This window comes from Phyllopteryx taeniolatus, chromosome 6 (assembly GCF_024500385.1).
Source record: "Phyllopteryx taeniolatus isolate TA_2022b chromosome 6, UOR_Ptae_1.2, whole genome shotgun sequence".
NCBI classification, from domain to species: Eukaryota; Metazoa; Chordata; class Actinopteri; order Syngnathiformes; family Syngnathidae; genus Phyllopteryx; species Phyllopteryx taeniolatus.
The window spans coordinates 24,082,791-24,108,106 of NC_084507.1; the positions used below are offsets into that span (position 1 = coordinate 24,082,791).

Consider the following 25,316-nt stretch of genomic DNA (forward strand, 5'->3'; position numbering starts at 1 on the left):
TTCTAGAAAGTCAACCATCACTGCCGCCCTCCACCAGTTTTGGCTTTATGGCAGAGTGGCCCGACGGACGCCTCTCCTCAGTGCAAGACACATGAAAGCACCTGAAGGACTCCAACATGGTAAGAAATAAGATTCTCCGGTCTGATGAGACCAAGATAGAAATTGTTGGCCTTAATTCTAAGTGGCATGTGCGGAGAAAACCAGGCACTGCTCATCACCTGTCCAATACAGTCCCAACAGAACAGTGAAGCATGGTGGTGGCAGCATCACGCTGTGGGGGTGTTTTGCAGCTGCGGGGACAGGGAGACTGGTTGCAGTCGAAGAAAAGATCAATGCGGCCAAGTACAGGTATATCCTGGACGAAAACCTTCTCCAGACTGCTCAGAACCTCAGACTGGGCCGAAGGTTCACCTTCAAAAAAGACAATGACCCTAAGCACACAGCTAAAAAACCAAAGGAGTGGCTTCAGAACAACTTCGTGACTGTTTTTGAATGCCCGAGCCAGAGCCCTGACTTAACCCCAATTGAGCATCTCTGGAAAGACCTGAAAATGGCTGCCCACCAATGTTCACCATCCAACCTGACAGAACTGGAGAGGATCTGCAAGGAGGAATGGCAGATGACCCCCAACTCCAGGTATGTGCACCATTCCCAAAAACACACGTGGCTGTATTAGCTCCAGAGGGTGCTTCTACTCAATACTGAGCAAAGGGTCTGAATACTTACGGCTGTGTGGTATTTCACGTTGTCTTTTTTAATAAATGTGCAAATATTTCAACAATTCCATTTTTCTTCTGTCAATATGGGGTGCTGTGTGTACATTAATGTGGAAAAAATGAACTTAATGATTTTAGTAAATGGCTGTGATTTATGAGTTTTTATTTTTAATGTGCAAAAAAACGTTTTACGTGTTATGGGGATAGGATTTTTGAGGGGGAAAACGTGTTACATTTTGGAATAAAAATAATACAAAATGTGATCATAGCGAAGCACTGTGAAAACTTTCCAAGTTCACTGTACATAAACAAGCCTTAATTTTGCAGGGTCCGAAATACTCAAAGATATTTGTATAGCATTTATTGCCTTCCAAAAAAATGTTTGTATAGCAATTGCTGAGATTTGTGTATCAATTTTCTCAAAATGCTATTTTAGGCAGTAATTTGAATAAAGGTTCTACTCAGTACTAAATCACTGTCGAATTTTACGCTTTTCTACCCTCAATTTTAAAACACTTCACTCCATATGTGGAGGCATATTTTGTATCGAGATCATTTTTGTCTTGTGTGAAAGCAGAAATCCTTTTGTAGCAACCCTGCATATTGCTCATGAGTCTGTGGTTTCCGATTGTCCGGGGGGCTGTGAAGGAAACAGGATGCGTATACGCAAAGCACGGGAGATGAACGATGGGAAAAAGGACAGATGGGTACCTCGCTGGTTAATGTTCTTCCCCCTCGTCCTCCCTTGGTGCCATGGAGGTCAAGATTTGTGACTTATAATGCGTTAACACCGGACGCGAAGAGACGTTTCGCCTCTTGAGGTTCGGTAGCCAGGAGGCGTAATAAAATGGGATGCACCCAGCATTCACCGGTGGTGGTACCCGGAACGCAGGGAGATTGGGTGACTGTTCAATGTGGACTTGCCATTTTTTTGTTTTTTGTTTTTACAAGGTCGTGTTTATTTCATCAAATTCATTGAAGAAATGTATACTCAGTATTATGGCCGGAACGAGTCAGCACTCAGGTGATTTTCATAACAAAATACTGACGTTCCCTGACATTTGATAGCTCTGCTCAGCAATCGCCGAGCTCGTTCCCTCTGCCAGCCACACAGTTTTCATTTCTGTTATCAGTCGACGCTCTTCTCTTCCAATTACGAGAATTAAACGGTTCGATCTTTGTTTTGAGAGCTGCTGACCACTCAGAAAAAGGTTGTACTTCATATAAACTTTAGAAATATGCATTGCATATTGTAGCAATGGAAATTGAGGAATGGATCGCTAAAGACCTCATTTTACGGCGCTTTTAGCGATGCTATACCGGTTATTTCGGACCCTGTTTTGTTTTTCATGTCACCTCTGTTCTTTATTCTGTGCAAGTACATTGAAAGCAAAGTTGACGGTTGACTTTCAATTCGACCAACCTTATCTCGGGTGAATGAAAGACATCAAAATAGACTTCATTCTGACTTTGTGACTTTCCTTTGGTCTATCTGTAGATCGAGGACATCATTGCCACAGTACGGGATTCGAACTTGAAGCTAACTTTGGCATTTGGAATCGGGATGCATCACGCTGGCCTGCATGAGCGAGACAGAAAAACTGTGGAGGAACTGTTTGTCAATTGCAAGATCCAGGTACATGCACCAAGCTTGACGTGAAAATTCTGTATAATGTAGTTGCTCGAAACGATTGGCTGAAGGATAGCTAATTGATGCCACATTTAGACGTAATAATAAGACAAAATATCTAGAAAGCTTCAAGGGACATGGGAGGTGAAGTACACATTGGTATCACTGGTAATAAGAACAATAGCAATCGTCAAACTGGGAAAGTGGAAATTGAATGTACGCAAGTACTACTACGGAAAAGACAGCAGTATACGTTCCCACCCACAAAATATGGGCAGAATATTTTTGCTTTTTATTTTCACTGTAGACTGAAAACATTTGGGTTTGACATAAATATGAATGTGATACAATTGATGAATATTTTAGATTCCATTTCAGGTACTTACATCTGGATCTGATAAAACGCTGAAAATCAGAATCATCTTCATCAAGTATGTCAAAAGCACACGAGGAATTTGTCTCCGGTAGTTGGAGCCGCTCTAGTACGACAACAACAGCCATTTGACAAAAAATACCATTTGAGACATAAAAACATAAAACACAGTACGGAGAGTCACTGAGCAATGAAAGGTTACCGGTTAGATGGTAATGCTGATAGTTTTTTCCATTTGATTTTTTCCATTTGACAGTTTTGCAAATGATGCAGAGTTCAAAGCAGTTTGAAATGACTAATGGAGCGATAATCTGATACAGTGACAATTGCGCAAATGGTGCAGATAATTCTCAAGTACATGAGTGGACAGTATTGGTCAACAACAGATATGCAAATAGTGAAGAGTGACGAGACGACGAGGCCCGACAGTGATGTGACGACAATTTGAAGTCAAAATTGGCAGCATGTTACAATGTCATTGTAAGTTAGCTGAGAAGTTAATGGCAAGAGGGAAGAAGCTGTAGGAATGTCTGTGGGGTGTCCCGATTGAAGTTGTCGCTGTCGCAGGTGAAGACGAGCCTATCATGAAGCAATTGTTCAGGCTCTTGTGTGCGGCAAGCCAGAGACCGTGTGGCCCTTTTGCGGCGGAGCTCAGATGGTTGGATGCCTACCAGACAAAACAAGTTGTCCATTGGAGTGGGGCGCAGGCATCCGGTCACTATGCACAAAGCCTTATTAATAGGACTGTCAATGAGGGGAGTGTGAGTACTGCCACACCAAACGGGTGCAGTATCTGGCAGCGGAGTGGACTAAGGCCAGGGTACCTGGACATAATTTTGGGGCACCAGGACTCCATTCAGATCCCACTTATCGGCATATGAGCCCTACATGTGTTGTCAAATGTTTGCGCAGTGATTCCAGGTCTTGGCGGAATGTGAATGACCTATCCAGATTTATGTCGAGATAAGTGGGTCCGGCACAGAAGGTCTGGGCTCTTCCTTCGGCAGCGATGTTAATGCCTCCCCATTGTTAAGATGGAAGGCTCCTTATAATAACAATGAATATACTTTTTAAGAATAAAAACCTCTGCCTCGTGTTTGATGAACACTTAGGCCTACTATGCTATTGTATTTACATTTTTGTCAATGCGGTGGTACTTGGGGAGCTAAGTATTTTTTAGGTGTTGCTTGGTGTAAAAAGTTTGAGAACCACTGTGCAACAGTCTACAGATTGACACGGCCGGTTTAAGATTTGATACTTCTTCCATTTGTTGTTCTGAGTGTTTTGGGTCATTGTTAGCTTGCTGCAGCACGAACGCTCTCCCAATCAGTTTGATTTGGTTTGTATTTCAGTTTGCTGTAAACTTACTGTATATATTCCTGTTTCTGCTGCCGTCATGTGTTAGTAAGTCCAGGCCATGACATCCGCTGAGTTTGACAAATGAGCTTCTTTCTTTCTCCATACATTAGCCTTTCCCTCATTTTGATAGAGGCTATTCTTCATGTGATCAGTTCATTAAACGTCGTCCCAGAATTTTACCTGCAAATGCGGGTTGTGTGGAACATCACGCAACCACACCAAAAAACAGGGTAGCGGATTTCCTGTCTGTGCAGTGATAACGACGTGCTGATTACATGATGGTTTGAACCAGAGCTTGCTAGAATATTGTGTTCTTTATCGCTGGTGTGTTCGTGCAAAGGTTTAGTACATGTATATATTTTTCCAAATGAATATACAGTATGCTATATATAAAACACAAACAAAGCCGAAACATCATATACGGTCATTCGCATTCACTGCCATTGACGGCTTTAGAAGTCAAATATCCATTTTTAACTGGGAAGGCTGGCAGTGAATGAGTTTTAAGAAATGACATTTTACACATTCAATATTTCTACAGGTGCTATGATTTGGTCTCCTGCCATAGACCTCCGCTAGTGACTTGAACCAGGAAGTGCTTCATCCCGTTTTGCCGAATGTGGAAATTGGTTGCACAGCCCGGCTGTCCTATTCTTCTTGCTGTGTGATTTGCAACTTCTCATGTGACCTCTGTACTTTTGTTCTTGACTTGTGGGAACAAAAGTTAGATTATGATACCTTCACTCCTGCCCTCTGGAGGTTGTCGGAGATGCCTTTGACAGGTGTCTGAGTATATTTGAGCGAAGACATTCAGTGCTATTTGTTGTTTCGAATCAGCAATCAAACCCAAATGTCAGTCTACCAAAACATATGAATTGTCCCTCACTTTTCCAATACTTTCTGAGGGGACTATATTTCTTTTCTGAGATAAATGTGGTGATTGAACAATGGTCAACTGATCTCAGCTGTGTGTATTCTCAGGTTTTGATTGCCACAAGCACTCTGGCTTGGGGAGTAAACTTCCCTGCTCATCTGGTGGTCGTCAAAGGAACGGAATACTATGATGGAAAGACCAGACGATATGTTGACTACCCCATTACAGGTATCGATTCCTTGCGAAGTTTGTCAGCCTTGCATAAAGCTCAGGTCCTTTCAAGTCAAAGAAAATGGGTAATGACATGCCACGATAAAAAAGTGAGTGTGCTTGATGTAAACCGTTGAGACACCAAGTGTTGTGTCATTTAGAACAAAAAATGGCATTAGACTGCTCATCTTCTTTTTTTTTCTATTGGGGAGTATTAGGGCCTTACAGACAAGAGAGTGAACTCGGCAATTGCTATTTGGAACAAGCAAGCATAATATTGTGTATGTGGAATTGAAATATAGACCCATTCATCAATGTATCTCTGTAGATGTTTTGCAGATGATGGGGCGAGCAGGTCGACCTCAGTTTGATGACCAGGGCAAAGCAGTTATTCTTGTGCATGACATCAAAAAAGATTTCTACAAGAAATTCCTCTATGAGCCTTTCCCTGTTGAGTCCAGGTCAGTGCGGGAAGGGATTCCGTTGCCCTAAAATGTAGGGAATCGTTGTATTACTCGATTGGCATTTCTCCGACAATTCAAGAAAAGAGTCCGAAATGATGATTTGATGACCTGATTACGTTTTCCATGTTAAATGGACATTTGAATGTTCTGGAGAAATGGATGTGGGAAAGCATTATAGTTTCCAAGTAAATAAATGTCACATATGAAGCATCGTATCTGGAGTTTTGACAATTTGAGGCAAACATTTGATATGCAACACATTGTAAGGCCTTCGTTCTTCAAATGATTTCTTCTTTTTGTCAAATGGAGAGCTTGAGTGACTGTTGTATCCGTAGCCTCCTCAGCGTGCTGTCAGACCATCTGAATGCAGAGATAGCTGCAGGGACCATCTCTTCCAAGCAAGATGCAATGGACTACATCACCTGGACTTACTTTTTCAGACGACTGGTGATGAACCCCAGGTTAGGTTGTTACACGTATCATTTGCGACATTCGTAGCTTCAATTGCGCCTCAAACTGAAAGAATCTTTCCAAATCGTAAAGGTTTCGAATTGTTGAATTCCAACGTTTAAAGCCCTTTTGTATTCTTGCAAACTAAGTGGCTTGAGAAGATTTATGTGTGCACAGGATTTTCTTACTCCTTTTATGGTCTTGAGTAGGTCTGTGGTTTTGAGAAAACATGAATCATGCGCAGCGGTCGGTGGAGTAGCCAAATATTGTACTCGTTCGAGGACTTTTACTTGAGAATAACAATGTCTCAAGTCATGTCAAAAGTAGTCCTCCAAATATTTACTAGAGTTAGAATAAGAAAGTACTCATTGAGAAAAACTACTTCAGACTTGTAGTTTTATTTTCAAAATCAGAGCATGAACATCAAATCAAAGAAAAATTCATAATATGGGCCACCATTTTCATGTTGAAGTGCCCGGAAACCACCAACACTTTTTTGTGAGATCTGTCAAAGTGGGAGCATTAACACATATTTGAACACGCATTTTAATCACAATTATGAAAACTGATGCTGAACCCCCGAGGAAGGCTTTGAAAGCCCCTCCAGTGGACTGGGGACGTCATCTTTCTTCTGTTCTTCTGTTCTTCTGCCTAGTGACCTCAGTGCATTTGTGTGTGCGCTCGCGCGCGTGTCAGATGATTGATTCCAAAGCAGTGTCTGATTTTCATTGATTACTTATCACCATGATTTTCTTCGGTTCATTTGTCAGATTCGAGTTATTTCTGTGACCACTGTTGGTTTTTCTTTGACCAACAATTTTGTCCATGTGTGTACATGTACAAAACACAGCTTTTGAATCAATCACCATACATCAATATACACTACATTGCCAAAAGTATTTGCTCACCTGCCTTGGCTCACGTATGATTTGAAATGATATCCCATTCCAAATCCATATGGTTTAATATGATGTTTGTCTACCCTTTGCAGCTTTAACAGCAACTCTTGTGGGAAGGCTTTCAACAAGGTTTAATCGTGAGGTTATGGGAATTTTTGCCCATTCTTCCAGGAGCATGTTTGTGGACGAGAAGGTCTGGCTCATTGTCCACTCAAAATCAACTCCAAGGTGTTATCGGTATCTTAGGTTGAGGGCAGAGGACGCTGTACAAGTTCATCCATACCAATTTTTTTCATCCATGTCTTTATGGACCTTGCCTTGTGCACTGGTGCACAGACATGTTGCAACAGGAAGGGGTAATACCCAAACTGCTTGACTGTCCAAAATCTCTTGGTATGCTGAAGCATTCAGAATTCCCTTCGCTGGAGATCAGGGGCTAATATTTTGGACATTTCAAACTTTTGTCGGAACAGTTTGGTGGCGGTCCCTTTTTGTTCCGACATGACTGTGCATCAGTGCACAAGTCAAAAGTTCATAGAGACACAGTTGAGAGAGTTTGATGTGGATGAACTTGACTGGCCTGCACAATCCTGACCTCAAAGATGTAGAGCACTTTTGGATGACTGAGAGCAAGGCCTTCTCACTGTAACCTCACAAATGCGCTTCTGGGAAAATGCTCATAAATTCCCATACACTCCTATGCCTTGTGGAAAGCCTTTCCACAACAGAAGAGTTTAAGATGTTACAGTGGTGCAAAAAAGTGTTTAGTCAGCCACCAACTGTGTAAATTCTCACACTGAAAAAGATGAGAGAGGCCTGTAATTTTCATCGTAGGTATACCTCACCTATGAGAGACAAAATGAGAAAAAAATCCAGAAAATCACATTGATATTTAAAGAATTTATTAGCAAATTATGGTGGAAAATAAGTGTTTGGTCAATAACAAAAGTTCATCTCAATACTTTGATATATACCCTTTGTTGGCAATGACAGAGGTCAAACGTTTTCTGTAAGTCTTCAAGGTTTTCACACACAGTTGCTGGTCTTTTGGCCCATCTCCTCTACAGCAGTGATGTTTTGGGGCTGTCGCTGGGCAACACAGACTGGGGTTGAGATCTGGAGACTGGCTAGGCCACTCCAGGACCTTGAAATGCTTCTTATGAAACCACACCTTGGTTGCCCGGGTGGTGTGTTTGGGATCATTCTCATGCTGAAAGACCCAGCCACATTTCATCTTCAATGCCCTTGCTGATGGAAGGAGGTTTTCACTCAAAATCTCACGATACATGGCCCCATTCGTTCTTTCCTTTACACGGATCAGTCGTCCTGGTCCCTTTGCAGCAAAACAGCCCCAAAGCATGATGTTTGGGCACCCCCATTTTTCACAGTAGGTATGGTGTTCTTTGGAAGCAACTCAGCATTCTTTTTCCTCCAAACACGACTAGTTATTTTGGTTTCATCTGACCATATGACATTCTCCCAATCCTCTTCTGGATCATCCAAATGCTCTTCGTCCCAAACTTCAGACGTGCTTGGACATGTACTGGCTTAAGCAGGGGGACAGGTCTGGCACTGCAGGATTTGAGTCCCCGGCGGTGTCGTGTGTTATTGATGGTAGCCTTTGTTACTTTGGTCGCAGCTCTCTGCAGGTCATTCACTAGGTGGTTCTGGGATTTTTGCTCGCTGTTCTTGTGATCATTTTGACCCCACGGGGTGAGATCTTGCGTGGAGCCCCAGATCGAGGGAGATTATCAGTGGTCGTGTATGTCTTCCATTTTCTAATAATTGCTCCCACAGTTGATTTCTTCACACCAAGGTGCTTACCTATTGAAGATTCCGTCTTCCCAGCCTGGTGCAGGTCTACAATTGTGGTTCTGGTGTCCTTGGACAACTCTTTGGTCTTGCCCGTAGTGGAGTTTGGAGTGTGACTGTTTGAGGTTGTGGACAGGTGTCTTTTATACTGATAATGAGTTGAAACAGGTACCATTAATACAGGTACATACAGCCTCTTAGAGAAGTTTCAGGTATGTGAGAACCAGAAACCTTGCTTGTTTGTAGGTGACCAAATACTTCCTTTCCACCATAATTTGTGAATCAATTCTTTCAAAATCAGACAATGTGCTCTTCAGGATTGATTTTTCTTTTCTCATTTTGTCTGTCATAGGTGAGGTTTACCTACGATGAAAATCTTTTTTGTTGGCTGACTAAATGCTTTTTTGTCCCACTGTATAATTGCAGAGGGAGGGTGGACCGATGTCATATTTAACGCTATGGATTAAGACTGGGATGTCACTTAAATTCACATCTGAGTCAAGGCAGGTGAGCGAATACTTTTGGCAATATAGTGTATGCATGAGGGCTTTTGCTCAAAATGACTACTGAAATATTGACATATGATGATGATTTGTATTGGAGTTTGTTGGTGTGTTTTTCATTTTGCGAAAGGTGTCCAAAGAGTATTACATTTGAGAAGGGCACAAGGGTCAAGACTTCACTACTTAAGATGGAAGAATGATCAGGTTTTGAGAATAACCTTAAAAGAAAAGAGCTGGTTTTTGTTTACAATTCCTTGTTTACTACCTACCTACTGACTTTCCATAAGGTATCGTACTATTTTCTCTTTCATTTGACGCATTGCGCACAATCGTGACCTCGTGAGAATTGTCTTGAAATATGCTTTGGCTAAGCCTCATATGGCAACTCTTACATGGCTTTGCCAGTATGGAACCTGTTTGGGACAGCGTTTGAGTCATTTTCTGGGAAGACTGTTCATTTTCCTTTCAGATGGCTATTTTCTTCTGTAAAGTGTATACAGACTTGTTTCCAGTGGAGTTGTTTTGTAATGCCCAGATAGTAGTATCAGACTTTTTTGCTGAGCAAAATTACCCTTCACACATCTAAGGGTTCTTTCTCTTCCTTACTCGTCCTTCTAATGCCTCGAATTTCCAAGTTTCGTACATGGGAACAGAATTTGAAAGCGCAAGAAAGACAGCTTATCCCCAAAAATATTTCCCAGTTGTGGGACGAATAGAAATGGTCTTCAAGGACTTTTCTTTGTCTGTGCTCAGTTACTACAGCTTGGAAAACATCAGTCACGATTCCATGAACAAGTATCTCTCCGGCCTGGTGGAAAGGAGCCTACGGGACTTGCGGTGCTCCTACTGCATTGAAATAAAAGAGGTGTCTGCTTTTGTTGAGTAATACCGTTGTGTGCATTTTCTGTTTGACTTACGCAATTTCTCGGATGCTCAAGGATGACCGGACGATTGAACCTTTGAGTTATGGTCGCATTGCATCATATTACTACCTGAAGCACCAGACCATCCGCTTGTTTAAAGAAAGACTGAGAGCTGAACTTCCCGTCCACGAGATTCTTTCCATTTTGACAGTGAGTATGTGAAATCCAGTGCATAGCGTAGATCTTTGTTTGTGTGTTTTTTTCTGTCCATTTTTACCGTCTGAAATTGTCCTGAACCGTGGCCCAAAAACCGAGGTATGGACCTAACCATGGGATACCTGTACCATCCATCCATCCATCCATCATAATGTAACTTGTGTTTTTGATTGAAATAGCTTTTGATTTCAGTAAATGACCTCCTAATGGTGCAAATTCAAGAAATGACTCTTTCAGTTCTTTGAAACCTATCAGGCGGCACGGTGGACGACTGGTTAGCACATCTGCCTCACAGTTCTGAGGACCGGGGTTCAAATCCCGCCTGTGTGGAGTTTGCATGTTCTCCCCGTGCCTGCGTGCGTTTTCTCCGGGCACTCCGCTTTCCTCCCACATCCCAAAAACATGCGTGCTAGGTTGATTGAAGACTGTAAATTGCCCGTAGGTGTGAATGTGAGTGCCAATGATTGTTTGTTTCTATGTGCCCTGCGATTGGCTGGCGACCGGTTCAGGGTGTACCCCGCCTCTCGCACGAGGAATGAATGAAACCTATCAAATGTTTTGAAACTATGTTGCACGTAATAATTGGGAATTTTTGAGTTTTTTATTTAAAAAAAAATACTATCATCATTGGGAGGTTTGTTCAAAGACATCCGAATTATATTCTGACACTTGATGACTTGAAAGTTATGCCGACCTTCATTTGTATTTGAACTATTTGGAAAAATACAAAAATCTATCATTTGCGTCATGATTTGGATGGCGGTGTATGTTCCTAGCTCCATTTACGAGTGCCTCTAGAAAGCAAAACTAAACTCGGGTGTGCAAGACTGCTGACGCCTTGTCACGGTTTTTACATGTTCCCTACGTATTTACAAACGTAGGACATGCAAAGTGATTGCCATCCACCTGTAACCCAAATACATTAACAAGAAGTAACGAGACTTTTCCATACGGTGTTCTCATTGCATTGTGATGGCCAAAGTCAATTCCACTCAATATTTGAACACATTACAAAATGAAAAACTGTAGCGCTATCTATTATCTATTACAGGGAAGCAATATCATGTCCCAAGTGAAAAGTTAAGCAGAGCTGCAGTGTTTGCACAGATTAGCATGAGCAAAAACAATTATTGGCATGACACATACTCAGATGTGCAGCTAAATTGTTCAAATGGGGGTCGCGTTATTTGTGTTTGGCATGTAGACGGTTCCACACACTAAGTGTATTTGGGCGGCTTGGTGCTGAAGTTCTACCTGCAGGAGTGAAATTACAATCGTTGCTTGAGAACAAGCAGCCTCTTAGTTCCGCCCTCGGTCTTCTTGGAAGAAAATCTGCGCTGTGCGTTGGCTCGAACAGAAACACCCTCCAAAAACATGTTAAGTGTCCTTTAATTCTTTGTCCTTGGAGTATTTTGATCTAAGCATGTCATCGACCTTTTATTTAGACACCGAGGAACGTTAATAAATTGTGGGGAGAAAACACATAATGGCTCCTCTAAATATTTTCGTGTGGAAAGGGATATTTCCCAAAACAAAAAAGAAATCCAAGTTATTTTGTGTGAACAGGGCCTAATGCGACCAAGCCCCCTCTCGCCTACCGACTACACCGCTGCTGCACTCGCGTTCCTTTCTGTTTGCTTCTGACACAGCACTTACTGTCTTCTCGCTAATTGCTGCAGTCTGGTCACGAATGAACCACGCACACACTGCACCTCAGCAGAAGCTCCCTCGTGATGTTGTTCTTCTTCAAGCACCTTATTGTACTTGTAATTGTCCTGCGATGATAACATTTCCCATTGATGATAGTGTGATCCTTGGGGAGGATAAGCTGCATCAAACAACAAAATTGTGAGCAAAATTTGTTTTCCTATGCAAATGTAAGTAGAGGTCAACTTGTTCAAGGTCCCATATTTTGGCTATTTAGACCTCCATAGATTGACTCTCTAACATGGACTTCGTATAAAGTTGTAAATTTCATTTAAAAAAAAAACATTGTGGTGTCCAGAAAAGCCCCCTCTGACAGCTACTTCTGTTTGACCCAGTTTTGTATCCGATCTGTCCATATTTGGTTAAGACCGCCTCCGTGTCGAAGACCCACTTTTGATCTGGTTTTATGTGTCCAGCGCTGGCTCAGAGCAGATCTTCGCCAGTGACGTAAGCTCGACAAGCTCGAGAATTGCAAATGACCTGATTTCAGGCCTCTCGCCATAAAAACATCGAACTCGGGAATGCGTGGACGATTTCAATTCATAGTTACGTTTTTAGAAACTATTACATCCCAAACACAAGTGAAGGTTGCTTCGGCAAATACGCCCCTTTGCATATTGTGCAAATCAATTTAGAGTCTGTTGATGCAACTATATTAGCCGAAGTTAAACTGGAACTAGTGAAGGTGTGCGTGGCTGTGCATCTTTAGAACAAGACTGCTCGAAACGAAACAAAACACATGAGCATGGTGGCCTGGAAGTACAAAACAATCTAACAATTTGTGAGGCACTTTTACATTTCAGAAAAAAGATGAACAAAAGCCAAAACACTATTTGCGAGGAAGCTGCCGGCCGCATTCATTTTTTTAACGTGCCGAGCGAGGGATCTACTTTGCACACGTTCTGATCACGAGCTATGCTTTTTCATCGACAGGCACATCATACATGATGAATATAGTTTAGCATTGATGTTAAACAACATTTGATGCTTTACGTGCTATTTATCAGGCTCGAGCCGAGGCAACGCGCAAAACCGGAAATGCTTTTTCGCCGTAGGGGAACGCTTGTGTGCATTTTGATTGAATGTAAACTGCAACGGAGATTCAAATTTTGCATTGCGACAAAACCACCGGCCGACCGATCGGCCGCTCAAGGAAACCGTTGCCAAACCCATAGTTGGCTCGGGTTGAGTGGCGGCGCTCGGTGCGCACCAGCCTTAACCACCTCAATCCTATCCTTAACACATCCTAAACTGCCTGACCACCCAACCATAGTCCTAAATCTAACCATCATAAACTTCTTAGTTTTTTTTTTTCTCATGACAGTTGTGATGGACATCTCGTTACATCTGCGTAGCCTCCCCTTACCGCGATGCAGGAGCCAATCGTGTTGAAGCGGGGCGGGTCTTTCAGAGAAAGGGCGTGGGCTTTCCAAGCATGTCTGTGAAATGGGACGTTCCCTTTCCGGGTGTAAAAGTGTTTCTGCTTTTTTTCGTTTGTTTTCTGAAATGTAAAAGTGTTTAACAATTTGTTATATTGTTTTGCACTTCCGGGTCACTGTAGCATCGGCACAAAGAGAGTGATGAATCTTGAGCATTAACGAGTGAGCTATTATTTCTAACCAATATGTTCCAGCAAGGCACGGTGGACGACTGGTTAGCACATCTGCCTCACAGTTCTGGGGACCGGGGTTCAAATCCCGGCCCCGCCTGTGTGGAGTTTGCATGTTCTCCCCGTGCCTGGGTGGCTTTTCTCCGGGCACTCCGCTTTCCTCCCACATCCCAAAAACATGCGTGGCAGGTTGATTGAAGACTCGAAATTGCCCGTAGGTGTGAGTGTGAGTCCGAATGGTTGTTTGTTTGTATGTGCTCTGCGATTGGCTGGTGACCGGTTCAGGGTGTACCCCGCCTCCCGCCCGAAGACAGCTGGGATAGGCTCCAGCAGCCCGCGACCCTGGTCAGGAAAAGCGCTAAAGAAAGTGGATGGATGGATGTTCCAGCAATTCCCAGCATATAACTTTAGTAAACATCAATGTGGGCTTTTGGAATTAGTAGAAATACACCAAAGATTCTGTCTTGTCATGGTGTTCTCCACGTAGGAATAGATAAAGGTTGCTGAAGTAGAAACCGAAAAAAAGACAGCATGTTTGTGTCTTTGTTTGACACAGGATGCAGAAGAGTATGCCGAGCTCCCTGTGAGACACAATGAAGACCAACTCAACAGCCAGCTGGCTCAACAGCTCCCCCTGAAGGTCGACCCCCACTCCTATGACAGTGCCCACACAAAGACCCACTTACTGCTTCAGGCTCACTTCAGCCATGCCCAGTTACCATGCAGCGACTACTCAACTGATACCAAGACTGTTCTGGACAATGCCATCCGAATCTGTCAGGTATGTTGTTGTAAGTCTCGGCGCCCTTTTCACAACGGTCATTGCACCGGACTATTGCGATATTAGCCATTGGAACTGCTCGAAGTGCTGGAGGACTCTGCATCTTTTTGCACAATTGTTTTTTGTCAATGTCTTTCTGTCTCCAAAGTGTTCTCTGTCAATTGACCGTCTGTTGTCGTACGAGAGCGCCTCCAACTACCGGAGACAATTTCCTTGTGTGTTTTTTTGGGACATACTTGGCAAATAAAGAGGATTCTGATTCTGATGTCCAGTATAGAATTTGAACGGACTTAGTTCTTGTCAGAATCACACAATGTATGATGACTCCCAGTTTCAAAAGAAAAACATGATATATGTCAATAATGGTACATAAGAGGATAAGTATCCACTTTTTTGTCCCCGAGGGCAGCCGTCCCGAATATTTTGACCCACATACAGGTTTCACTTAAAGCTATATTTTGACAGGACCATCATAGAAACAATTTAAAACAAATGATTACAAATACAGCTCACCGCCATGTTGAATATAGTTGTTATAGTTAGTGAGTGTCCTGTGCTTGTTTCTCTCCAACGAGCCGGTCCCATCTTGGAGTAATGACACCCAAAGTGTGTTATGTCCAGTTTACTTTGTAATTTTGTTTTGTGTACTGTCATTGCAGAAAATTATGCTTCACAAAGATGGTACAATAGAAGCAAGAGTTATGTGCTTTTCTTAGCAATATATTGACATTCAGAATCATCTTTATTTGCCAAGTATGTCCAAAAAACACACAAGGAATTTGTCTCCGCTAGTTGGAGCCGCTCTCGTACGACAACAGACGGTCAATTGACAGAGAACTCTTTGGAGACAGAAAGACATTGAGAAAAAACAGTCACTGAACAATAAAGGGTTGCTAGTTATCTGCTAATGCCGGTACCATTTTTTATTTAATTATTTTTTTTTTTGGATAATTGTGCAAAAAGATGCAGAGTCCTCTAGCACTTAGGGCAGTTCGAATGACTAATATAACAATAGTCCGGTGCAAAGGGTGCCAAGACTTCAAGCGAGTAGTGCGATAATCTGGGCCAATGTTGATTGTGCAAATGTTGCAGATACTCCTCAGTCAGTGTGCAATGGCCAGTATTGGTCAACAACAGATATGCAAATAGTGCAGCGTGGCGCGACTACCGCAGTGAGTGCACGAGTAATACATAATTGGCCCCACAGAAATGTGACAACGAACTCAAGTCAAAAAATTGCCAGCGTGTTGCAATGGAATTGTAGGTCAGGTGTTTAAGAAGTTTAAGAAGGCTACGGGCAATTTAGAGTCGCCGATGAACCTACCACGCACGTTTTGGGGATGTGGGAGGAAAGCGGAGTGCCCGGAGAAAACGCACGCAGGCACGGGGAGAACATGCAAACTTCACACAGGCGGGGCCGGGGATTGAACCCCGGTCCTCAGAACTGTGAGGCAGATGTGCTACCCAGTCGCCCACCGTGCCACCTCCTTCCAGTAATGTTCTTGCCATAATTTTAAATGTTTGGAAATTCAGACATATTGTTCTGGAAGTCAGTTTATATCGGTTGGCAGCTCTCTATATGATCTGGCGCTCTCCTGTCCTGTCGACTCAGGCCTTACTCGATGCAGCAGCCAATGAGGGCTGGCTTGTCACGGCTTTAAGCATCTGCAACCTGGTGCAGATGATTGTCCAAGGCCGCTGGCTGCATGATTCTTCAATACTGACCCTGCCACATTTGGAGCAACAGGACCTCTACCTCGTCAGGTAAGCATTAGATTCATCGTGTTACTCTTCAGACCATCCTTGCTCTTCTTCCAACCAAGAGTCATTCATTGGGCCTCATCAACTTGCAGTTTTAAGAACAGCTTTTTTGTTAACTCTTGTGGGATTTATGGACATTTTTTAGCATTTGCCGATCATTCTGGCTATGTTGTGGCATGACATCTTACATAAAGTGTTTTTATAGTGCCATTTTTCAAATCCATTGTCTTTTTACTCTTATGTTTTTTTTAACCTTCTGGGCACATTTTTGGCCCAAAATGAACATGCACAAATCATAGTTGTTAAACCATCATTCATCAATATTTCTGCTTTTTTTCCCCCCATTCATCGCTCAAACAACTTAAGACTACCGTTGCCTAAAGTAGTCCTTACCCATTATTATAGTGTGACTGGTAGTGGATTTCAGAAATACTGCAGTTGTCTGATTCAAAACCAGGACATGAATGTAGAGTTTTCCTTCCTCTTCACCACAAACGGCACACCCACCGATAATACCCAAGGAAATTGTGGTTCTCTAATGGTAATAACATTACGCAGGGCCAGTATGGCACTTAATGTACCACCTTTCACATCAGGCATGTATTGTTTTATGTCTTAAAATAATACAACACATATGGCAGGATTACACACGAAACATAAAAACCATGTCACAAAACTTTGTAAAAGGGTGGAGCAGGAGACGAGGCATTCTATTTTGCTAAGGATCGGAAATGCGGACAGGAATGTATTATGAGTCGCCATTGCGGCAACAGAACCATCCACCGATCGTGTTGACACCTCCCATCTGTTGCCCACCCTCCAGGTAATAAATAGCCTGCTAACAAAGAGATGGGCAAACAAACTCAAATAAACTGTTTGAATTTGTATGACTAGTTCGGCCTTGGTGGAGGTCTACGATATACTTAGTGGCCTTCTCGTTATATGAGCATGATAATATTGCTAAATCAATATTTTGTCTGCTGTTCATAATTCGAATATATAAATGCCCTCCCATTGTCCATACAAAGACATGACATGGTTTTTCCCTTAAGGACTTTTGTAAGAACATATTTAATGAAAAACATGGACAATTAAATGAGGCCTTTTGTCCTCAAAAACTGTACTGTGGTGATGTGAAACCAATGTGTGCTTTTTCGTAATAATGTTCAACATTCTGCTTCATAAAATGTAGGAAATGGTCAAACCAGACCAGGAGGGGAAGCACTGGATCCTCCAACGGACCAATTGAAGGGCTTCCTGAGCTGATAGCTGCCTGCAGTGGAAAGGAAAGCATTTTTGCAGCAATTGTTGGTCATGAGTTCCCCTCAAGTCATGTTACTCAGGTAAAATTTGTATAATGTATCTATTTTTACCTTGATCAAAAAGGCTTACCGTCATTTCTTGTGTATAATGCAAATTTCTTTCGCCACAAAATTGTCAAACGTCTATCGTTTCGGATTCTATAAATGTATGCCGCCATCTAGAGGTTATGAAAAAGCTGTACACTTTCATTCCAAATTGCCACCGCCACCTAGAGGTTATGAAAAAGCTGTACACTTTCATTCCAAATTGCCACCGCCACCTAGAGGTTATGAAAAAGCTGTACACCTTCATTCCAATATGACAGGGGTACATAGGACTGCATTTATGTACACTTGTGCTTATAAGTTTACATACCCTGGCAGAATTTGTGAATTTTTTTTTGTTTTGTTTTTTTAATTACTGATGACTGAACAACAACCATCATTAATTTCTTTATGGTTATGTTTTGTTTAATGATAATGCTTTTCTGAAATGCTTGACAATTGAATTTGAATCTCATTCAAATAAAATTAAATGCGTTTCGCCTGGCCCTTCATGTTTTCTTTAAAGAATTGTACCCATCTTACAAATTCTGCCTGGGTAATCAAACATGTGAGCACAACTGTGTGTTTTCTCATTTACTAATTCAAGTAGGGCTGTGAATTTCAAAATAAGAGCAAGTAAATAAAAAAAAGTAGTACGTGTTCAGATAAAGTGCTTAACTTCAGAATAATTATTTGAAAAAAAAAAAAAAAACTAACAAAATACAGATAATACTTCATGTTTTGATTATATGGGTCAAAGCAAAATCATGCATTGTGAAAATGAATTATATATCGGTAGAAGGGTTTTCCAGAATGTCAACTTTGGGGTTGCGCATTATACATGGGTGCGCATTATAAACGAGAAATTACGGTATGTTTTTATTGAGCATGTTGTGGTTGCTGTCTATGTCCAAAATAAGTAAATAAATAAATCACCTTTCTAGCCTGAGGCCTGGATAAAAAGGAAATAAATGCAGCCATGACACTACATCCATCCATTCATTTCTTCACCACTTATCCTCACCAGGGCCGCAGGCTGCCGGAGCCTATCCCAGCTATTTTCGAGCGGGAGGTGGGGTACACATGGAAACAAACAACCATTCACACCTACGGGCAATTTAGAGTCTTCAATCAACCAACCACGCATGTTTTTGGGATGCGGGAGGAAACCGGAGTGCCCGGAGAAAAGCCACCCAGGCACGCGGAGAACATGCGTACTCCATACAGGCGGGGCCGGGATTTGAACCCCGGTCCCCAGAACTGTGAGGCAGATGTGCGAACCGGTCGACACCGTGCCGGCTCCATCACACTCCAATAAATCGAAAAATAATGATAACCAGCCGCTGTGAAAATATCAAATAAAACTATACATATAGAACTATATGTAGAAATCGAATCAATTGTCTTGCATATTCCCATCCACACCGTTAGCAATGAAAGGCCATTGTGAGCCCAGATACCTCCAGGATCCCTCATTTCAGCTCCAATGGAAGTGCTAATTGCAGCGGCAAAGAGAGTGACCGGGCGTGACAGCACCCAATCAGTGGGCCTCGTTTCATCCTTCCCCACCTTTACTGCTGTCATCACCCCTGCCCTCCCACACTATGCTGGCCTTGCTAATTCAATAATCAGATGTGCAGCAGTGTTCCTGTCTGCTTTGCTCAGAGTGAGTAATCCTCACATAAATAGTGATTCGGGAGTGATCCCCGGTTTTCTCCCCCAAGCTCCCATAAAACACACACCCACAAATGTTTCTTTGTACTATGTATGTGTTGAGCATTGGACACCATTCTTCATAAACATTGCTTATTTTAATCGATTCAGTTTTGCATTGATAACATCTTTTCATTTCTGAGCAATTGCATTCATTTGATATATTTTTTAAAATGCAGAAGAGGATTCCATGTATCAATCCGTTTTTACTGTGAATTTGTGTGGAATACAGATTTGGTATTTTTGGATTTACATTTCAGATGCCAAATGCATAAAATATATTATCGATGCGCGTTGCATTAGGCACAAGTGAAATGACCCATGGCGTCCATATGCCCAATATTTCACGAACAAGTTCTCTTTATGTATTTTTTTTGCTCAAGAAAATGAAAATGAAATAGTCCATTTCCAATAATATCAATCGGTTTTTGGAGCCATCGGAAAATAACGAATTGCCCCTTTTGCACGTCCCAAATCGATATGCCCGCACGTCTCGGTTTGACGTTCTCGACAGAACTCGAGACTAAATTTGCTGCGTGGCCCGTGTGGACAAAGGATTGTCCACACAAACCACAAACCCCAATTCCAATGAAGTTGGCACACTTGTGTACAATGTAAATCAAAACAGAACGCAATGATTTGCAAACACATTTCACCGTATATTCAATTGAATACACTTTTTTTAAAACGAGCTATTTCATGTTCAAACTGATGAATACCATTGTTTTGTTTTGTTTTCAAATATTCTCTCGTTTTGAATTTGATGTTCCAAAAACGCCGGAACAGGGGGCCGCGAAAGACTGGGAAAGTTAAGGAAGGCTCAAAACACACGTTTGGAACGTTCCACAGGTGAACTAGTGAATTGGAAACAGGTGAGTGTCATGATAGGAGCATCCCCAAAAGGCTCACTTGTTGCTTCACAAGCAAGAATGGGGCGAGGGTCCCCACTTTGTCGACAACTGCGTGAGCAAATAGTCCAACGGTTGAAGAAGCTTTTTGTGACCTTTTAATATTCCTCTCGGGTTAGATGTGGGACTTCCTCAGTCATCTTCCAGTGCTGGAGGTCGCGTTGAGCGTCAAGGGCTGGTGGGAGGAGAGCCGACAACAAACAGAACGCCACGTGCCGGCTGCGGGAGCGAACCCGAGGGAGGCCAGGAGCTGGCTGGATGTCCACGCTGACCAGGAGTATGTTTTGCAGGTGTCGCTGAGACGCATCAACCGGGGCCAGACCAGGGTCAGTATGGCCCGTTGGATATTTCAACTCCGGCCGTCCCTTCCCTGGTGTGTCAGATGCGGTTGTACACGTGCGGAGGGTGGGGCGGGACACAATGCTCTCGTCTTGATTGGTCGACAGATAGTGGTCTGAATTCAATGGGTAGAGACGAAAAGCACATCAACAAAACATTGAGGATTTAAAGCTGATTTTGGTTTTAACGTACCGTTAGCATACGGCACTGTACCTTTTTTGTTCATTTTCCTGACTGAATTGGCAAATGACATGCGTGCGTTCTTGCTGGTACGCTCTGCCACCACATTATTGATGTCGCTGGGCAGCGCTCATAAGTTTAAAACTGGATTTGTTCAGTCAAGTCCTCAATGCCAAAACTGACCGCATAGAAACTGATCGCCATTCCTTCAAAAAAACATTCCTATGCCACCAAAACTATTACTAAACTAATGAAGAAGTCAATAATATATCAAATAATATCAAATATCCAGCCACAATTATGCCAGAAGCTTTTTGATTGCATCTGATCGAGGGGAAACGGGACGTTTGACTCCGATATCGGTAGGGCTGTCTGTCTGTAATTACAGTGCCGTGAAAAAGTATTTGCCCCCTTCTCAAATTCCCATTTTTGTTGCATTTCCCCACTTTGATGTTTAAGATCATCAAACAAATTCAAATAGCGAACAAAGATAACCCAAATAAACATAAAAGGCACTTTTTAAATGGTGATTGTAATTATTAAGGGGCCTACCTGGCCCTGTGTGAAAAGAGCAATTGACCCCCCCCCCTTGTTAAATCATGAATTAACTGTGGTTAATGTCATTTTTTGGAACGCTTAATTCATTTTCACTGACCGCACCCAAGCCTGATTCAGTCGAATAATCACTTAAATGGAACCTGTTTGAAAAAAGAGGAAGTCAGTCAAAAGGTCTCAAAACGGCCCGATTCAAGAACAGACGAGAAATCAAATCATTGACATCTACCAGGCTGGAAAGGGTTCTAAAGCCAGCGAGAGCCACTATCCACAAATGGAGAAAACAAGGACCAGCGGGGAGCCGGCCTACGAAGGTTACCCCAAGAGCACAGCAACGACTCATCCAGGAGGTCAAAAGGGAACCCAAGACAGCTTCGGAAGAACTGCAGGCCTCCCTTTGCATCAGTTAAGATCAGCGTTTAGGACTCAACAATAAGGAAGAGGCTGGGCAAAACTGGCAGAATTACAAGGCAAAAGCCACACTGGCCAAAAAGAAGCTAAACAGAATGTCTTACTTGTTCCAAAACCAAAAACATCTGAATGATGAATGACCTCTGGGAGAGAGAATATCCTCTGGCTTGGCTTGACCAGGCGAAATCAGAAGCTGTACTTCTCAGGCAATGTGTGTGTGTGTCTCATTACATCCGGCGTCAAACAACACTCAAACGTGGTCGTGGTTTATTGAAACAGGAATTCTGCTCTTCACCCGAACATCCCGAAGGAGAATGATTTTCGGCCATCGGGTCCTGACCTCAAGCCCAAGCGCGCTCGGGTTCTCGAGCGGGACGACGATCGAAAAAAAACAAGTCGACTCGTAAATGGCCTGAAAAACAAAATGAAGGGTTTGGAGTGGCCTCGTCAGAGTCCGGACTTGAATCCGATCGAAATGCTGCGGCTGCGGGACCTTCAAAAGTCTGCTGTTGGTACTCGAAAAGCCTCCGTTCTTGCCCTTTTGCAAAGAAGAGCGGGCCAAAATGTCTCCGCACGGACGTGAGAGACTCATTGCCAGTTAGAGAAAAGCGCTTCTTAGGCTAAGGCAGCAATCACCTTTTCTCACACAGATTGCCAGCTAGCTTTGAATAGTTGATTTTTTTCCCCTGGATAAATGAAATAAGCATTTCCAAAACTGCATTTTGTTGACTTGGGCTATCTTTGTCTGACTTGACAATAATTTCGGGGGTGAAATTTCAGGATGAACTTCAAATGCGCTATAATCTTTAGAGGTCAACTTAATTTCCCTTTCTCTAAAGTTTGGAAGGCGTGTGTCATTTCGAGATTGTTACAGCTGTCTTTGTTTCTCCAGCGGAAGCAGGACGCTAAGGCTCAGGCCCCGAGATTCCCCAAGGTGAAAACTGAAGGCTGGTTCCTTGTCGTCGGTGAAGTGGATCACAAGGCGCTGCTGGCGGTCAAACGAATCGGATACGTGCGCAACCACTCAACAGTGTCTGTGGCCTTCTACTCGCCAGAGAAGACTGGAAAGTAAGCTTCCTTCCTGGCCAAATCATTCACCAAGTTCACATCCAGTAGTCAACCGATGGCAACGTGAGTTTGAAGAATTCGTGTATTCGGTGCAACCGCTCCACTGCGAGATGCCCAGTTGTTGTTTTAACGTCAAAACGAGGCAAAGTAGTCGTCATAGGGAGCATTGAATTGTTCAGCCACGTTTCGGTTTGGGCTTTTGATTGGAGATGATGATTAACCGTACCCAAATGTGTACGGCGCGCGGCGCTTTCCGCAATGAAACCTCGTAGTTCTGTTTTCGGGGTTAGGGAATGCACCATCCAACCGTGCCGTACCGGCATTTTTGGTGCCAGGTGCTCGAGCCCGAAAAAGGGCACCCGTAGCAAACGTTTTCATATGATTGAGGGGAAAAAACAGTATCTATTGAATCAATCGGTAATACAAACTATAACAAAGGAAGTGAATGGCAGGTTCTTTCTTCATACGTACTATTCTCTCAGGAACTCAAATAAATGCCCATCAGGTTTTAAAATTGAGGACAGAGCGTGTCATTTTCATTTATTGATCTTTTAATATTAATGAATGAAGAAAAAAAAATGGGCTGCAAAAAAAACCTGCACTTTTTTCCATCCTGGGCAAAAGGGCAGGTGCTTGAGCGCACTGCGTAGTGGCCATGTGTGTACGCGCCTGATAGCTTCTATTTTTGGCCGTTTGGTGCTTTTGCATTTGAGCTCTTGGTTTCTTGTTCGGTCGTGTCGCCGAAGCCCATTGAAAGGCCCGCACGTTCCCGTTTTGCATTCCTAATGTGGCGTCACGTCAATCTCGTCAATCCATTTGCCTCGTGCTTTCAGGTGCATCTACACACTCTACCTGATGAGCGACAGCTACCTGGGCCTGGACCAGCAGTATGACATTCATCTCAATGTGATACCGGCCAGCACGGAGGTCGCAGACTAGATTACACGATCCCCCGCGGCTGCTGTTGGCTCTTCAAAAATGACAAGTCTCGTCCCGCTGAAATAGTCACTGTATCATGTACTTTTTGAAATAGAAATATATGTCTAATAGCACCAAATTGCGCTAGCTTTGATACTCATGTAAAGACCAGCAAGGATGTTAAGAGTGACACTGAAATGGCTTCTGTGGACATATGAGAAAGTTGATCATAAGAAGAGAATTAAGATTTCGTCGGGTTGTTTAATGCTTTCAGTCATTCTGTAACGGCTGCTTTGTTTGTTTTTTCCCCATGACTTTGATTTGCTGGTCATGTGGCCAGAAATGAAGAGAAGAAAATAAAGAGGAGGAGAAAACGGATATTATCTCTTTTTTTATACTTACTACTTTACATTTACAGAGCACAGAAAGTGGCGTGTCTTGGGTCGCGCTTGATCCGTTTGGAGCTGGTACCGGGTCCACCTCAGTCCTTGAGCAAGATAATGCAAAACCAGTTCTTCCAGTGACCCGTTGGCTTTCTTCCCACCACAATACACACACGATCATGTGACAAAATGCGACGAGAACTTCAAACCGAAAAGGGCAGAAAGGTTTTTCCTAAACGCGGCACATTGAACATGTTTAGCTTTCCTAAGCACATGCATTGCATTATTGGAAATGGGGGTCTTCCAGTTGACACATATATATTTTACTACAACTGCCTCCTGAAGTGGAAAAAAACAACAAAAAACATTGAAGATTGTAAATGGACCATTTGTGTAAATGTTTGTCACCCCATGGTGGAATTCTTGATGGGCAAATAAAATTGTCATAAAATCGTCTCTTGAACTGAAAAGGTCTTGGAATACTTTTTGACTTTAGAAGACAAAAATGTGCTTGTAGTTTTTGTTGTTTTTTTTTGGTCTCTATATATATTTTACTGCCAGGAATGTTTGCATCGCAGGAGTGCAACTCGATCATTGCGAAGACTGCTGCAAGGCTCCTTGTTTTGGACATTTGTGCTTTTTTTTTTATGTGGGTCATCTTTTGTGAATCGACCGGAAGATTTTGTTACGGCACAAAATGAAAGAAATTGCAGAATGAATTTATGGCCGAGGTAATTGCGCGTGTGTGTCGGTTCCACAACAATGTTCACGTCTCCACTCGGGATGTAAAGTTCCTGACCTGGATTGTGGTGCAGCACTTTACAAAGGATGAATATAGGACACGACAAAATAATATTGCTTAGGTTTCCTTGTGCACTTCCAATTCATGAAGAAGAATCTTTGGACACCCGAGTTCATATCCAGCGTGCAAAAGGGCTTTTGATTTAGTTTGGGTTTTTGCCGTGGTGGATAAATGTGGTCAATTATATTTCCGCAGTTCCCAAAGAGCACAAACAATATACAGAATCACTGAAGCGGAAACGAAATACAGTACAATGAAAATTGTAGTCCATTTCTAGTTGATGACAAACTGTTCTCAATTGACTTACGTGGTTAAATAAAGACGAAATCCTCATCTTGATCTCTTCTAAGGGTTCAATCCGAGGCTCGAGCACGGACTATTTTGCGATCGAAGTCCCCAGGAGGAGACTCTCGTAAATCGGGACTTGAGGCCAAGGTTGGCCCCGGCGTCGATCGCGCCGCAGGCT

General features: G+C 42.7%; 1 protein-coding gene across 4 annotated transcripts in view; it reads left to right on the plus strand.

Moving 5' to 3' along the window:
* The window catches only part of ascc3 (activating signal cointegrator 1 complex subunit 3), a 116,979-nt gene extending 92,936 nt beyond the window's left edge, over nucleotides 1-24,043 (plus strand). For 2 of the 4 annotated variants that reach the window (XM_061775442.1, XM_061775443.1), the window contains exons 31-42: nucleotides 2,215-2,352; nucleotides 5,060-5,180; nucleotides 5,491-5,623; nucleotides 5,962-6,087; nucleotides 10,044-10,155; nucleotides 10,229-10,363; nucleotides 14,242-14,466; nucleotides 16,079-16,230; nucleotides 17,420-17,570; nucleotides 20,314-20,520; nucleotides 22,572-22,747; nucleotides 23,581-24,043. In XM_061775442.1, coding sequence (XP_061631426.1) covers nucleotides 2,215-2,352; nucleotides 5,060-5,180; nucleotides 5,491-5,623; nucleotides 5,962-6,087; nucleotides 10,044-10,155; nucleotides 10,229-10,363; nucleotides 14,242-14,466; nucleotides 16,079-16,230; nucleotides 17,420-17,570; nucleotides 20,314-20,520; nucleotides 22,572-22,747; nucleotides 23,581-23,686 — 1,782 coding nt within the window. In that variant the 3' untranslated portion in view covers nucleotides 23,687-24,043. Of the gene's footprint in view, nucleotides 1-2,214; nucleotides 2,353-5,059; nucleotides 5,181-5,490; nucleotides 5,624-5,961; nucleotides 6,088-10,043; nucleotides 10,156-10,228; nucleotides 10,364-14,241; nucleotides 14,467-16,078; nucleotides 16,231-17,419; nucleotides 17,571-20,313; nucleotides 20,521-22,571; nucleotides 22,748-23,580 lie in introns of those variants that run through there. The other 2 variants (XM_061775444.1, XM_061775445.1) reach the window with 2 other exon arrangements.
* Nucleotides 24,044-25,316: the final 1,273 nt, after the last annotated feature.